Here is a 15,499-nt window from a genome sequence, read left to right as displayed (position 1 = left end):
CATCCGTTCACCTTTTCTGCGTCTCACAAAGACACGGCGGTTGGAACCAAAGATCTCAAATTTGGACTCATCAGACCAAAGCACAGATTTCCACTGGTCTAATGTCCATTCCTTGTGTTTCTTGGCCCAAACAAATCTCTTCTGCTTGTTGCCTCTCCTTAGCAGTGGTTTCCTAGCAGCTATTTGACCATGAAGGCCTGATTCGCGCAGTCTCCTCTTAACAGTTGTTCTAGAGATGGGTCTGCTGCTAGAACTCTGTGTGGCATTCATCTGGTCTCTGATCTGAGCTGCTGTTAACTTGCGATTTCTGAGGCTGGTGACTCGGATGAACTTATCCTCAGAAGCAGAGGTGACTCTTGGTCTTCCTTTCCTGGGTCGGTCCTCATGTGTGCCAGTTTCATTGTAGCGCTTGATGGTTTTTGCGACTCCACTTGGGGACACATTTAAAGTTTTTGCAATTTTCCAGACTGACTGACCTTCATTTCTTAAAGTAATGATGGCCACTCGTTTTTCTTTAGTTAGCTGATTGGTTCTTGCCATAATATGAATTTTAACAGTTGTCCAATAGGGCTGTCGGCTGTGTATTAACCTGACTTCTGCACAACACAACTGATGGTCCCAACCCCACTGATAAAGCAAGAAATTCCACTAATTAACCCTGATAAGGCACACCTGTGAAGTGGAAACCATTTCAGGTGACTACCTCTTGAAGCTCATGGAGAGAATGCCAAGAGTGTGCAAAGCAGTAATCAGAGCAAAGGGTGGCTATTTTGAAGAAACTAGAATATAAAACATGTTTTCAGTTATTTCACCTTTTTTTGTTAAGTACATAACTCCACATGTGTTCATTCATAGTTTTGATGCCTTCAGTGAGAATCTACAATGTAAATAGTCATGAAAATAAAGAAAACGCATTGAATGAGAAGGTGTGTCCAAACTTTTGGCCTGTACTGTATATGAAAGTTAAGTTGTTTCAATCAAACATCTTATTTGTTTGAAGAAAGTATTCGCACATCCAACTGTCTCAGATGCAGGTGCATTGGAAAATATCACTTGAGTCTTTGAACAGAAAATCCCGCACACTGCTCTTGCTCAGCTTCACAATTTACTAATAACACTGACATTTTGGTCCTCCTGGACCTTTATCACAAGTGTTCAACACCATTGTCTCAAATATCCACAGCTAGTTAATTCCCTCATACCTGTGCAGTTTCTATTTAAGCTCAGTGTTGGAAACAATGGGATTATCTGTTCAAAGAATCAAACGTCTCATAAAAGAGGCAAAGATCCAACTGAATTACAAACATAGTTCCACTAAACAGCCAGAATTTGCAGGCCTGTTTCCAATAGATGTAGAATCTATGGGCTACTTTACATTGAGAAATCAAGATCAAGAGATTAAGATTAACTTTATTGTGCGACAGGGAAATTTGTCTTGGGCTCTACGCCCATACCGCAACCATAAATACAACATAGTACATAAACAAATCGACATTATACACCAAATGTGGAAATAACAAAATAAATAAATAATAATAATGATTGATAGATAGATAGATAGATAGATAGAAATGTCATTTAATTAGCTTGGCTACTTAAAAATCAGGTTTAGTTGTAGCAGTGTTTTTCCTGCTGCAGTCCAGCAGATGGCGGTAATGCACCTTTAAGCTGGTTCACCAAACTCCAATGAATGTAACGAGGAAGAAAACATGCTCTGTGTTGTCAAGCGGCAGGAAGTTGGAGTCGTGAGCCGATGCAGGTTTTGAGTGTTTTCCATTTTCTTTTAGTGCATTTTAAATGTGCCGGTTTCGTTTCTGTGTGCTCTGACGGATGTGGCGAGGCGGGGCCGCTGTCTCTGTACTGACCGCTGTGTGTGCTTATTACGCGACCTTTTACTACTCGCCGAGAGAAGCAGAAAACAGGTCGGTTGAAGCACCAACTCCTCCGTTACTTTATGCTGTTTACAGGGTTCATTATTAGAAGGTGGGTCTGAGCAATTTATGTGACTTTCTAACGTTCAAATGCCCTCTGCTCGCGCCGGTTTCTGTTGTGACAGGCTGTCAGACAAACCAAACTCCATTGGAAAAACAGGTGTTTTGTGATAGAGACGTGTTTTTCACAGTGAAAACTTTATTAACATCATAATTTAGACTGTTTGTTTCACTGCGATCTACAGACTAAATCGGCATACATGTCAGATAATCATCTGTCAGTTTTCAGTGCAGTTTGACCTTTTAGAAGTCGACAGACTATCACATAACGTTAGAGCAAAGTTAGTGAACTAAGCCCAAGTTACATTTAAAACCTTTTTAGTTTTATTTTTTTCAACATCTGACATGTAACCGTCCAACTTGAGGTCATAATATGGTAGCTAACGGTGATAGATTGAAGAAAAAACAGGTTTTCTCTTTGTGACTAATTATATGTCATTATTTCACCAGCCCTCGCTCAGTCAGTCACATGGTGATGATGTAATATGTCATACACTGTTGGTTTATGCACTAATGGATGATTGAATTTTGTATTTTGAGATTTTATACAATGGATTATTACAAAAAACAAACACTTAAACCTTGAAATAGTGTGTTTATATTTTAGGAATGACAAATCAGCTTTATAATGGAAATAACTATAATCTCCTGAGATCCTGACTTTTGTTTGGTGTGCATTTTTAATGTCTCCTAGCTTTTTGGGATCAGTAGGACCTGATAAGTATAATAACTAAACATTGTCAATGATAATAAAGTCCCAATATCCCAAAACAGGACGATAATTAAGTCCCAATGTTCACCAACAAGACAACAATAAAATCCCAATGTCCTCAAACGAGTACTTTCTAATTAACAGTGTCTCAGCTTGTTACTGTGGCTTAAATTGTTAAAATTTGTTGCTATATCAAACTACAAATGTTATTAATCTGAAATAAACAAGTTTCAACCAATAAATTTGATCAGGGTTTAGATCTTGTCCACTTTAGTTTTGGGGTCGGTTGCAGACTGACTTGGCAGAGATGGCTGCCATCTTGTTTTTACATGGATTAGTGTATTGTGGTTTTACTACTAATAAATGGCACAAAAAAGTGCTCACGAACAAGGACAACAGGTCTAAGATAAGCAGAATGAATTATGAGGTCCAGCAAACCCAAAATGTGATGTCCTCAAATGAGGACATGGGGTCTCAGGAGGAAAAGAAATTATCTACATCAGCAACTCCAACTTTTTTTAGGTTTTCTTTTTTTTTTGTAGTTATTCATTTTCTGGTCTTACTTATTCCTATATCCCTGTATGTATGTATGTAGTTATTTATTTTTTCCTTTTCTCGTCACTAACACAGGTCATCCTAAGCCAGCTGGGGTGGGGAGGGATAGACACTAGGTCAGTTTTATAATTTTACTTACATAAAAGTATTGAAGTGTTCGTTGAAAAAAAATAAAATAAAGTATTATAAGTAAAAGCACTGCAATGCAGAAAAATGGCCCCTGTGAGTATTAAATTATTTTACATTGTGGTAGTGGATTATTATTACTGATATGTTCACGTATAAGTAGCATTGTACTATTGTAGTTAGTTGAGGTGGAGCTGAATTTTTTTTAAATATTTTATGAGATGACATTTTGCATGTGAATATATAGGCCTACATTTACATTCTGAAAAGTCACATAAATGTGGTGCAGTATTGTATTTTACTCTGAAAGGCTGTAGAGTAGGAGTATGAAGTTGCATAAAGTAGGATTGGTTTTGTAAATTAAAGATAGTTTTATACGCCACAGCTGTAAAATTTAAAAATCTAACTGACTTATGAAAAACACAAATATTTACATCACTTCTCTGTTTCCTTGATTTATCAATGCTCAAAACATCCACATGTTAATAATTTGATATGACTTGTGACTTCTTTATATTCAATTCTTTCTTTTTTTTTTTTTAAATATTATCTTCTTTTCAGTGTCCCAATCTTTCTACATAGATAATCACAATATCATGATGTAAATGTCTTCTAATTTGCACTTTTAATGGATTTGATCAATTAAAAATTCCCCTCATATTTTCCCTGTTTCCTCCATCCCCTCCTCTCCCTACTGACTCCACAGAATGTCCTCCACTCTGTCCCGTCATGTGATCTGGGAGTCAGAGGGGCTGGTAGCCTACCTCCACCCTCGGCCCTGGACCCCAGGCTCTGTTATCCTGCAGCACAGCACACCTGGCAGGGTCGGAGGTAGCATCTTCCACCTGGAGAAGCAGGAGTACTTATCCTGGCTGTTGGGGGCGAGAGCAGTCGCAGAGCTGCTGTGTGACAGGTTGGGTGTACGGAGGTGTGCACTGGTCAGCAGGCCCCACAGAGACACACCGGCCCAGGTGAGGGTTTCGTTTGACCAGTGGATAGACTGATTAACTGTACATTGCAACCAGGACATGGAAGGAGTTAATTTAGGAATTAAGGAATGAAGCTACATGCCAGTAACATGTTGCTGGCATTGAACTTTATGTTTTATGTCCCATGAGTCTCAGACATATAGGTGTGCTCCTAAAGCCTCATGAGATAATTGGGTAGTTTTTACTAATTATGATAATAATAATAATAATAATGATAATGATAATAACACTTGTGAGAACAAAAAAAAGCAAATATGAGTTTGCAACTTGGACATTAATTAAAGTTTACTTAAAGAGGAGTTATGTGGGAAAAAAATATGATGATTTATTTGGTATTATTTTGTAGACACACTCATTATTTACATATTTGGGGTTTCTCTCAATGGATAAGTAAATTGGGAACTAAAAAAAGAACATTTATTTTTATGCCTCCGCGTTGATGATAGCCATGGCCAGAGACATTATGGGTTGAGTTGTCCGTCCCATTCTCGTGATCATTATATCTTAAGAGCACCTTGAGGGATCTTTTTGTTTAATTTAGCAGAAATGTCCTCTAGAATTTAATGATGAACTCAGTAGATTTTAGTGGTCAAAGGTCAAGTTCTCTGTGACCTGGTTTGTCTCATTCTTGTGAGTGTGATATCTCAAGAACACCTGGAGGGAATTGATTCAAATGTGGCTCAAACGTCCACTTGGACTCAAGGATGAACCGATGAAAATTTAGTGCCTCCATATTGGTGATAGCCATGGCCAGAGGCGTTATGTTTTTGAGTTGTCTGTCCCATTCTCGTTGTCACGATATCTGAAGAATGCCTTGAGGGATATTCTTTAAATTTGGTACAAACGTCCACCAGGACTCAACGAGGCACTCATTAGATTTTGGTGGTCAGAGGTCAAGGTCTCTGTGACCTGACATGTCTCATTTTTGTGAGTGTGAAATCCCCTCAAGAACACCTTGAGGGGATTTCTTCACATTTGGCACAAACGTTCACGTAGAGTCAAGGATGAACTGATTCGAATTTAGTGCTCAAAGGTCAAGGTCACTGTGACTTCCCAAAACATTTTTGGCCATAACTCAAAAATATGTATGCTAATCATGACAAAATTTCACACAAATGTCTAATAGGATAAAACAATGAAGGTATGACATTTTATATCCAAAAGGTTAAAGGTCAGCTTCACAGTGACATCATAGTATTTTGCAAAAACATTTTTACATTTTCACTTTATTAGATGTTAGAACTCAGGAACAGAAGGGGACACATTTGGTCAAATACTGATTTGGTGACACTAATCTTGGATGCCCATCTTGAAACATCCGTATCTGAAGCATTGTCCTCTGTTATGGTTACATATGAGTCTGGACAGACATGGATGTTAACTGTAACTGCAACTTGACTGATTCATGGAGACAAACAACCACAAGGCAGTAATTCTAGTTTACTTGAGGGAAGACAAGAGTAAGGAAGTCATATTTACAGTGTATTATAGTCAATTATTAATTACCTTTCATCAGAAACATCCAGTTTAGCCCAACTTATGCTGCATTTGACAGAGTGACCACAGTAAATTTTGGTAATTTATTTAATATTCGTAATTAAATATACATTTATTTTCATTTCCACAGATTCGTATCCTCCCTCTACATGGTGTAGATGCAGAGTGGCGGCCTCACTTGGCAGGAGACGAAGAGCACAATGCCCAGGACCCGGGGTACTGCACCTCCAAGACCGCTCCCCGATGGAGTGACTCCAGCCTAACTGAAATCCAAAGCAAGATTCGAGCCAAGCTCCCATCGCCAGACGCTCCGCCCAATCTGACTTTCCTGGGGGACGATCCAGCTCACCCTGGCCTGTTTTCACGCATCGTTCGTGGGGAGGAGCAGCAGTGGCGGGTGTGGGAAGACGAAGGTCATGTGGCCTTTCTCACTCCATTCCCGAACTCACCTGGCTTTACTGTGCTGGTCCCACGCCGACCTTTGACCTCTGATATATTCAGACTGGAAAAAGAGGACTATGAGGGACTGGTGCTGGCAACCCTGAAGGCGTCGAGGCTTCTTGAAGGGGGTTTGGGGGCCTGGGGGGTGGGGCTTATCTTTGAGGGTTTTGAGATTGACTATGCTCACGCCAAGTTGATACCACTGTTCCTACCCTCATCATCAGGGACAGCAGATGGTGGCACTAAACCACCACCACCTCCCCAGTTTTACCCCACTTATCCTGGTTATGTGACCTCAGAAGATGGACCTGAAGCCAGCCCTGAGAGTCTGAAGGAACTACACATCAAAATTACACAGATTTAATACTGTTAGTTTGATTCCTACTCATGTGCTTAACTCCTAATAGTTACTTTTAGCTGTGAGAAGAATTATTTGGTGCCTTAATTAGGAATTAGCAAGAAGTGTGTCAAGTAACAGAAACACCTTCAGAATTAAATGTCATTCCACAAAGACTGTTTCACGTAGCCATTGCAATCATTTTCACTGTCAGAATCAGTAATGTACCCCATTTTGTCTTTTACAGGTTGCACCAGCCCACTTTATCTGTTGGAATTAAGTTTGAAAATTAACCAAAAAATGATTAAACAAACTGCCATTGTAAAACACAGTATTGTGACATGAATCTCCAGTCTGTCGTACAGTGATGACTACTGTTGCTGCTGTATAACCTTTGATTTTCTTGGTAAATAATAAATTCAACTCTCCTATTTGTGTAACTGAAGTTTTGTCTCCCAGGCAACAGCCAGAAACACTGTCCACTCTGACACTGATCATACTAGCAGATTGAATCCACTGCAACATACAGTGACTGCAGAAGAAGTAGTAGTAGTATTGGTGTTAGTAGTGATGTCATAAATCTCCACTCCTGAAAAACAAACCAATCAGACACAGCTCCAGGTGTCATCAATGATCAAATCTACGAAGTTGATTGAAAATGAACTGAAATGCATTTCTGTGTCAGTATTTTTGTGCAATAAAAAAGATGAATAAAACTTGTAATATTTGAAAGATGTGGCAGAATTTTAAAATGTTGAAGCCCTGCATGTGTGTGCTTATGTTGCTCAAAGATGGGATTTGAACCATCAACTCTTTGGCTCCTAAAATGCATACTGAATTGGCCACATACTAACCCACTGAACCATCAAGATCCTCGCAATGTGGAAGAAGGAGACTAATTTTTGAAACTGGGGGAATCCTCAACCTCTGGAAATGATCTTCGTCACAACTGGCAAAGTGGAAATTTTATTGTTTCTGTAAGTGTAGCTAGTTGGTTTCACCACAAGAGGGAATATCATTAAAATAAGCAGGTATGCGTTTGTGTCTTAAGTATGTACTTTATATGCAACTATGACGTTTTTAATGAAATTTTGATGACATACTATACTATGACATTTTTCATTAGATTTTCACGACATACTATACTATGACATTTTAATGAAATTTTAATAACATACTATACTGACATTTTTAATGAAATTTTCATGCATTATGCTATACTATGACGTTTTCTCACGATTTCGGACGACATACTATACTATGGCTTTTTCTCATGATTTTGGATGACATACTGTACTATGATATTTTTCAACTATTTTGAACAACATGATATACTATGACTTTTTTTCGCAATTTCATTTCGGCATACTATGACATTTTTAAAGAATTTTTCATGAATTATGCTATACTATGACTTTTTTTCATGATTTCAGACGACATGCTATACTATGACTTTTTTTCATGATTTTGGACAACATGCTATACTATGACTTTTTTCATGATTTTGGACGACATGATATACTATTACGTTTTTACATGATTTAGGACATGATATACTATGACATTTTTTTAATGATTTCAGAGGATATGGTATACTATGACTTTTTTTCATAATTTCAGATGACGTAAAATACTATGACATTTTCAATGAATTTTTCATGAATTATACTATACTATGACTTTTTTTTCATGATTTCGGATAACATACTATGCTATGTCTTTTTTTCATTATTTTGGACGACATGCTAAACTATGACGTTTTTTCATGATTTTGGACGACATGCTATACTGTGACGTTTTTTTCATGATTTTGGACGACATGCTATACTATCACTTTTTTCATAATTAAGGACATGATATACTATGACATTTTTTAATGATTTCAGACGATATGCTATACTATGACTTTTTTTCATGATTTCGGACGACATACTATGCTATGTGTTTTTTCATTATTTTGGATGACATGCTATACTATGACTTTTTTTCTCAATTTCATTTCGGCATACCGTACTATGACATTTTTAAAGAATTTTTCATGAATTATGCTATACTATGACATTTTTTCATGATTTCAGACGACATGCTATACTATGACTTTTTTTCATGATTTCGGACAACATGCTATACTATCACTTTTTTCATGATTTCGGACGACATGCTATACTATGACATTTTTTCATGATTTCGGGCGACATACTATGCTATGACTTTTTTTATGATTTCAGACGACATGCTATACTATGACATTTTTTCATGATTTCAGACGACATGCTATACTATGACTTTTTTTATGATTTCGGATGACATGCTATACTATGACGTTTTATCATGATTTTGGACAACAATACTATACTATGACTGTTTTTCATGATTTTCAGACGACATGCTATACTATCCCTTTTTTTCATTATTTTGGACGACATGCTATACTATGACTTTTTTTCATGATTTTTGACGACATGCTATACTATAACTTTTTTTCATGATTTTGGACGACATGCTATATACTATGCCTTTTTTTCATGATTTTGGGCAACATGCTATACTATGACTTTTTTTCATGATTTTGATCAACATGCGATACTATGACATTTTATCATGATTTTGGACGACATACTATACTATGACTTTTTTTCATGATTTTAGACAACATGCTATACTATGACTTTTTTTCATGATTTCAGATGACATGCTATACTATGCCTTTTTTTCATGATTTTGGGCAACATGCTATACTATGACTTCTTTTCATGATTTTGGACGACATGCGATACTATGACTTTTTTTCATGATTTTGGACAACATACTATACTATGACATTTTTTCATGATTTTGGACGACAAGCTATACTATGCCTTTTTTTCATGATTTTGATCAACATGCAATACTATGACGTTTTATCATGATTTTGGACGACATGCTATACTATGACTTTTTTTCATGATTTTGAACGATATGCTATGCTATGCCTTTTTTCATGATTTTGGGCGACATGCTATGCTATGACGTTTTATTATGATTTTGGGTGACATACTATACTATGACTTTTTTTCAGGATTTTAGACGACATGCTATACTATGACTTTTTTTTCATGATTTTGATCGACATGCTATGCTATGACGTTTTATCATGATTTTGGGCGATATACTATACTATGACTTTTTTTCAGGATTTTAGACGACATGCTATACTGTGACTTTTTTTCATGATTTTGATCGACATGCTATACGATGCCTTTTTTTCATGATTTTGGGCAGCATGCTATACTACGACTTTTTTTCATGATTTTAGATGAAATGCTATACTATGACTTTTTTTCATGATTTTGATCGACATGCTATATGATGCCTTTTTTTCATGATTTTGGGCAACATGCTATACTACGACTTTTTTTCATGATTTTAGATGAAATGCTATACTATGACTTTTTTTCATGATTTTGATCGACATACTATACTATACCTTTTTCTCATGATTTTGGGCAACATGCGATACTATGACTTCTTTTCATGATTTTGGACGACATGCGATACTATGACATTTTTTCATGATTTTGGACGACAAGCTATACCATGCCTTTTTTTCATGATTTTGGACAACATGCTATACTATGACTTTTTCATGATTTTAGACAACATGCTAGACTGACGTTTTTTCATAATTTTGGGTGACATACTATACTATGACTTTTTTTTCATGATTTTGGACGACATGCTATACTATGACTTTTTTTCATGATTTTGGCGACATGCTATACTATGCCTTTTTTTCATGATTTTGGGCGACATGCTATACTATGACTTTTTTTCATTATTTTGATCGACATGCTATACTATGCCTTTTTTTCATGATTTTTCGCGACATGCTATGCTATGACTTTTTTTCATTATTTTGATCGACATGCTATACTATGCCTTTTTTTCATGATTTTTCGCGACATGCTATGCTATGACTTTTTTTCATGATTTCAGAGGATATGCTAGACTATGACTTTTTTTCAGAAGTTCAGACGACGTAAAATATTATGACATTTTTAATGACTTTTTACATGAATTATACTATACTGTGACTTTTTTCATGATTTTGGACGGCATGATATACTATGACATTTTTTTTCACACTTTGGAAAGACATGCTATACTATGATGTTTTTTAACGATTTCGGATGATATGCTATACTATGACATCTTTTAATGATTTGAGACGACATGCTATACTATGACATTTTTTCATGATTTCGGACGACATGCTATACTATGACGTTTTATCATGATTTTGGACGACATGCTATACTGTGACATTTTTTCATGATTTCAGACGACTTACTATACTATGACGTTTTTCATGAGATTTTTATGAGATGCTATACCTTGACAATTTTCAATACATTATTATGACATACTACACTATTATATTTTTAATGATATTTTCATGGCATGGTTTCATGAGATCATTCTGACATACTATACTCCAACATTTTTAGTAAGGTTTTTATATATATACATATATGTATATATATGTATATATATATATATATATATATATATATATATATATTCAGGGCCTTTCACACTATACACATACTGTGAGATAAGATGAAAAACACTTTAGGAAACATTTGCTTTATTAAGTTTTCGTCAATATATAGACTTGTTTATGTTTATCTGTATCAGAGATCATTCTTCATACAATGATATTTTTATGCACTCTAAAAGTCATTGTTATTTAAAAATGCAACATATCCATTCTAAAGAAAGAAAATGTCAACCACCATGAGTTACATTTTTTTGTTTGTTGGTTTATTTTTGAGTTTGAATTGTATAAATCATTTTTAAAATTCTTTCTCTCAAACAAAACCTTCTTTTGTTGCAGTGGTAGCAGTGTTGTAACTTAAATCATGTTGGCTAACACAGTCAATACACTGCATATTTGTGTTTCTTTATTAATTACAGTTTGCTACATATTTACTTCATTAACCACTTACATAATCTGCATGCCTACTCATTAAACTGTTGCTAATTGGTCCCATAGTGTATTTCTGATTATGAGCCTTAATTAATGACTGGCTAAGTGCTTAATCAGTTGACTGTAAACAGGCACTGCCCCAAGCTATCATTAGCGTGGACAAAATGTGTTTGTTAACACAAGGGTGTTTCTAATACCCGTTGCCAACAAGATGTAGAGAGCAAAGAAAACTCTTACAGGAATAACTTTCCTTGGTTCAATTTGTATCCAATTTACCATAACCAGCAGCCTCAGTGTAGTATGAGTTCTTCTATGTCTTACAATACCTCTGCTGGTTGCAGGTGTATGTAAAGACAGCAATTGCATATCTTAGAAGACAAGGGGGAAAAATAAATACATTTTTGACTGCATATGATCTGCTGAAGCTACATTTGTGAAGGTGGTCATTGAAATAAAGGGTAAAATGTGAGTTGAAAAAGAAAAAAACTGATGTTCACAGATGATGTTAAACTTGGGCTCTATGTGCTCTCAGATACCTTTGTAGCTGTGCTTTATTATCTAACACAGAACATAGAGAAGTTGTAGCCAGTATCTTAATTTTAGGTATTTTATATTTACCCCACAAAAACATTGTGTAAGAACCTACTACATACCTAAAAATTAATCCGATACTACACTCAGCCTTTCCACAAGGGATGTCATGGGAAATTACAATATCTAACTTACTAAGAAAATGTATGGTTCCAGTTTTCTTGTCCATGTCTAGTTTGAGATAATAAACATACAATAATTATTTACAGTCTTGTTGTATGAATTATATGTATTTCAGTTTTAGTGTATCTATCTAAAATATGTCATTTAAAAGTAATTAAGAACGCCAAATTGCAAGAATCCCATTTGAGCTAAAGGCTGCGATGGCAGTTACTGCTTTTCTGCTCATAGTTAGTTAGCTTTAGCGAGAAATTAGCTGAATTACTTATTTGTCATGAGTAGATTAAGCCACTGCTACATTTAGTTTTTAAATTACACTGAATTACAAGAATGTAGGTTAATCAAAATTCTTAAAATTTTTAATTATAGGCTAATATACAGCTTACACAAGTAAGTAAAATTTGTGTAAGCTTTTGTTAGGCTAAGCTTTAGTTATGTCACCAGCAAGCTTTCACTTGATATACCTCAATCTTGCTAGCTGTCTAAGTTGGCTGTTTTTCAGAGTGCAGATACTTCAGTTTAGCTTTAGCTTTAGCTCTGTTTAAATGTTACTGCAAATTTATTATGCTGCTTTTTCAGAAAATATAATTTTTTGTGACATAATATATTTTAACGATAAAACAGATGTAAAAATGTCAGATGTATGGTTAAGTCAATTTTGTCCAAATATGAAGTTTGTCCAGTATCCATGGTAACAGTGGAAAAATCCATGGGAAGAAATGTCCAAGATGGGGTTAACTCATGATCAGAGGCTTGATCACACCTTGACATCTTGCATCTTCTTAGAGGAATTCCATCCACAGCACTTGCCGTCCACACGATCCATCTTTGTGATGTAGAGGAGAGGCTCGATGCTGCAGCTCAGATCCATGATGGAAAACACACTGATGCTAATCTGGCAGCGGAACTGTACGAATGTGTAGTACGACACGAAGGGCATGAGTGCCACAGGCGGCAGGTAGTTGGACACGATGATGGCCAGGATGATCAGCACCATCTTGAAAGCCTTCTTCTTTACCGGGTGCATCTCCTCCTTTCCCGCCACAGAACGCCTAAGGACCCAGATAACGGAGATGTTGCAGAAGACCATGACTGCAAAGGCAAAGAGGATGACACCGCTGAAGATCTCATTGACGCTCATGACACCCAGGGTGCACTTGGTGAGGCCGTAAGCCAGGATGAGACCCCAGACTACCACAGAAATGCCAATGCGGATCTTGTTGTCTCGGATACCGGTGAACAGTACAGGGTGGACCACGGCAATGTAGCGGTCTAGGCAGATACACACCTGGAACAGCAGATCAGTGAAGGAATATCATGTTAGAATATGATCTGGTCAATGTTCAGGTTCACATTTTTTAAGTACTCATACTCAACTAATTAGCCCTGAAAATGGACACCAATAGGCAGAAAATTTGAATAAAGTAAACTTGAACTTGCACTTTTGAGTGCCTCTTTCACCAAATAACACATGTTAATGATACTTCAAGTTTCACAGGGAGCTAGGCTGATGTGAGCCCAAAAATTGCGATGAATAATTAAATTACAAGGTATGAATGTCCAATTCTTCCTCGTAGCAATCTGTCAAAATGTTTTTATAACATGAATGCATCTAAAATACAATAGCATTACATCACAAAATGCAAATTTAGAAAAATAAATGAGACAAATAATTGTCATGGGGGTAATGAGATGATGGTGGCAGCAACTGTATATGAATTTAACCAATGCATTGCAAATGAGATGACCGGATTATGAGCAAATACCACATCTAACTTGCACCCCTCTTTGCTTTTACCATAGTCCCGCTGTATTTCTGATCTTTCTGCATTAAATGCAACCTATCTAAAATCATTTGTGTATATTAGTCCCCAGCCACATGTATAGAGCTGCACAGGACCCTGTATTATCACAGGCAACAGGTTAAGAAAGGCTGTTTTTACTGTAATTTCCAAAAGGCTGAAGGATCTTAGAAAGGCTGAACATCAAATACAATGTGGCTGTTCTTATATTTTGGCCTTTTGCTAAGGATGGAGGGATCTAGCACCGCTCTTGTGTACAGTATTAAAAACTCACCAGAAAGAGTGGTGCTACGTCCTTGACCCCATATGCGAACCTCTGAAAGTACCAAATGCGACTGTCACCCAGCAGTAGCCGGTTGGCCATCTCTATGGGCGTCATTAGGCAGAAGTAGGCATCCAAGATGGCCAGGTTGAAGATGAAGATGTCAGAGGTGGAACTGTCACTTTTCTTGGTGGCGATCTGCCAGATGACCAGGACGTTACAGGGCGTTCCCACTGCCAGGTTGAACACCTTGACCCCAAAGTAGAAAATAAAGCCATAAGGAGCCACAGCGCATACTGGGAACTGGTACCATGGTGGAGGTCCACTGGGGCCACCAGGGGTGGTAGAGTTTATGTAGAGACTGGTGGCGGGGTTCTGAGTCGTGTTGAACATCTTGGGGAAGAAGTTTTGATGGCAGAAGGAGGATGCTATGAGAAAGAGAGGAGAGTAAAGTTAGTTTCGATGATCCACATTTCAGTGCCAGTCACATTATTTCAAAGTAGAAACTTTACAGTCAAATCACAGCAACATTTATGTCTTTGCTTGCACCATACAGACCAACTCACAGAGGCCTTTCCAGTGAAACCAGTCTTACCTTAACAGAGTTCGGTGTCCTGCAGTCCTGGTCTTCTTCACTTGCTGCTGAACTTTTTTGCATGTAGCACCAGATCACCGTGGCCAGCAGCTTATAAACACACTCCACAGGGACTGAAGCCATTGTTGGATTGGTCCAGTCTGAGGGACAATGGCTATGGTGTCCAACCGATGCCGTGATTGGACAGTAATGCAAAATAGAGTTGCTGAGACATCTTCAGTGATTGGATCGCTTGGAAACGTTCAAAGGGGCGGGATTAGTGTTAGCATTATTCCCATACAGAGTTATATATGCTGCAGGGTGTTACGGCTGCAGGGCCGTGTGTGTGTGTGTGGATGGTTGTTTTTTCTTTTCTCTGTTGTCTCCAGGTTTGGCCCCTCCCCTCCTACTGCAAATGGCTGGTAACTACTCACACCTGTGAGCCGTTACCCATCAGGCCCTGGGGCAGCATAAAAACCTTCACAGAGAGGCAGATTTTCCTTTTTGGAGTCTCCCGAGACAGCCACTTGGTG

General features: G+C 37.2%; 2 protein-coding genes across 4 annotated transcripts; one reads left to right on the top strand and one right to left on the bottom strand.

The window, feature by feature from the left end:
- Positions 1–1,702: 1,702 nt before the first annotated feature.
- LOC117254908 (uncharacterized) lies at positions 1,703–7,368 on the top strand. 3 transcript variants are annotated; one of them, XM_033623363.2, is made up of 3 exons: positions 1,703–1,922; positions 4,091–4,355; positions 6,001–7,368. In XM_033623363.2, exons 1-3 carry the CDS (start codon positions 1,831–1,833, stop codon positions 6,673–6,675), a joined length of 1,032 nt encoding a protein of 343 aa, XP_033479254.1. In that variant the 5' UTR covers positions 1,703–1,830; the 3' UTR covers positions 6,676–7,368. The 3 variants fall into 3 exon arrangements, with proteins under 3 accessions (XP_033479254.1, XP_033479255.1, XP_078022514.1); XM_033623364.2 differs by having other exon boundaries at positions 1,738–1,983; XM_078166388.1 differs by lacking the exon at positions 1,703–1,922 and adding an exon at positions 3,339–3,374.
- A 4,940-nt stretch (positions 7,369–12,308) lies between these two features.
- Positions 12,309–14,991, bottom strand: LOC117256020 (G-prodeshotein coupled receptor 4). Its single transcript, XM_033625307.2, has 2 exons — positions 14,405–14,991; positions 12,309–13,616 (listed from the first exon to the last, which is right to left on the bottom strand). The coding sequence occupies exons 1-2, from the start codon at positions 14,783–14,785 to the stop codon at positions 13,086–13,088; spliced, it is 912 nt and encodes a 303-aa protein (XP_033481198.1). The 5' UTR covers positions 14,786–14,991; the 3' UTR covers positions 12,309–13,085.
- Positions 14,992–15,499: the final 508 nt, after the last annotated feature.

This window comes from Epinephelus lanceolatus, chromosome 3 (assembly GCF_041903045.1).
Source record: "Epinephelus lanceolatus isolate andai-2023 chromosome 3, ASM4190304v1, whole genome shotgun sequence".
NCBI classification, from domain to species: domain Eukaryota; kingdom Metazoa; phylum Chordata; class Actinopteri; order Perciformes; family Serranidae; genus Epinephelus; species Epinephelus lanceolatus.
The sequence above is the reverse complement of the archived record's forward strand: the minus strand, read 5'-3'. Positions and strand labels throughout refer to the sequence as shown.

Excerpts from the sequence above, each read along its gene's own strand:
- LOC117254908 (XM_033623363.2), top strand. The coding sequence starts at position 1,831 with ATGTGGCGAGGCGGGGCCGCTGTCTCTGTACTGACCGCTGTGTGTGCT. Across the intron at positions 1,923-4,090 it reads CCGAGAGAAGCAGAAAACAG|AATGTCCTCCACTCTGTCCC; the intron begins GTCGGTTGAAGC and ends CTGACTCCACAG. Across the intron at positions 4,356-6,000 it reads ACAGAGACACACCGGCCCAG|ATTCGTATCCTCCCTCTACA; the intron begins GTGAGGGTTTCG and ends TCATTTCCACAG.
- LOC117256020 (XM_033625307.2), bottom strand. The coding sequence starts at position 14,785 with ATGTTCAACACGACTCAGAACCCCGCCACCAGTCTCTACATAAACTCT. Across the intron at positions 13,617-14,404 it reads ACGTAGCACCACTCTTTCTG|GTGTGTATCTGCCTAGACCG; the intron begins GTGAGTTTTTAA and ends CTGCTGTTCCAG.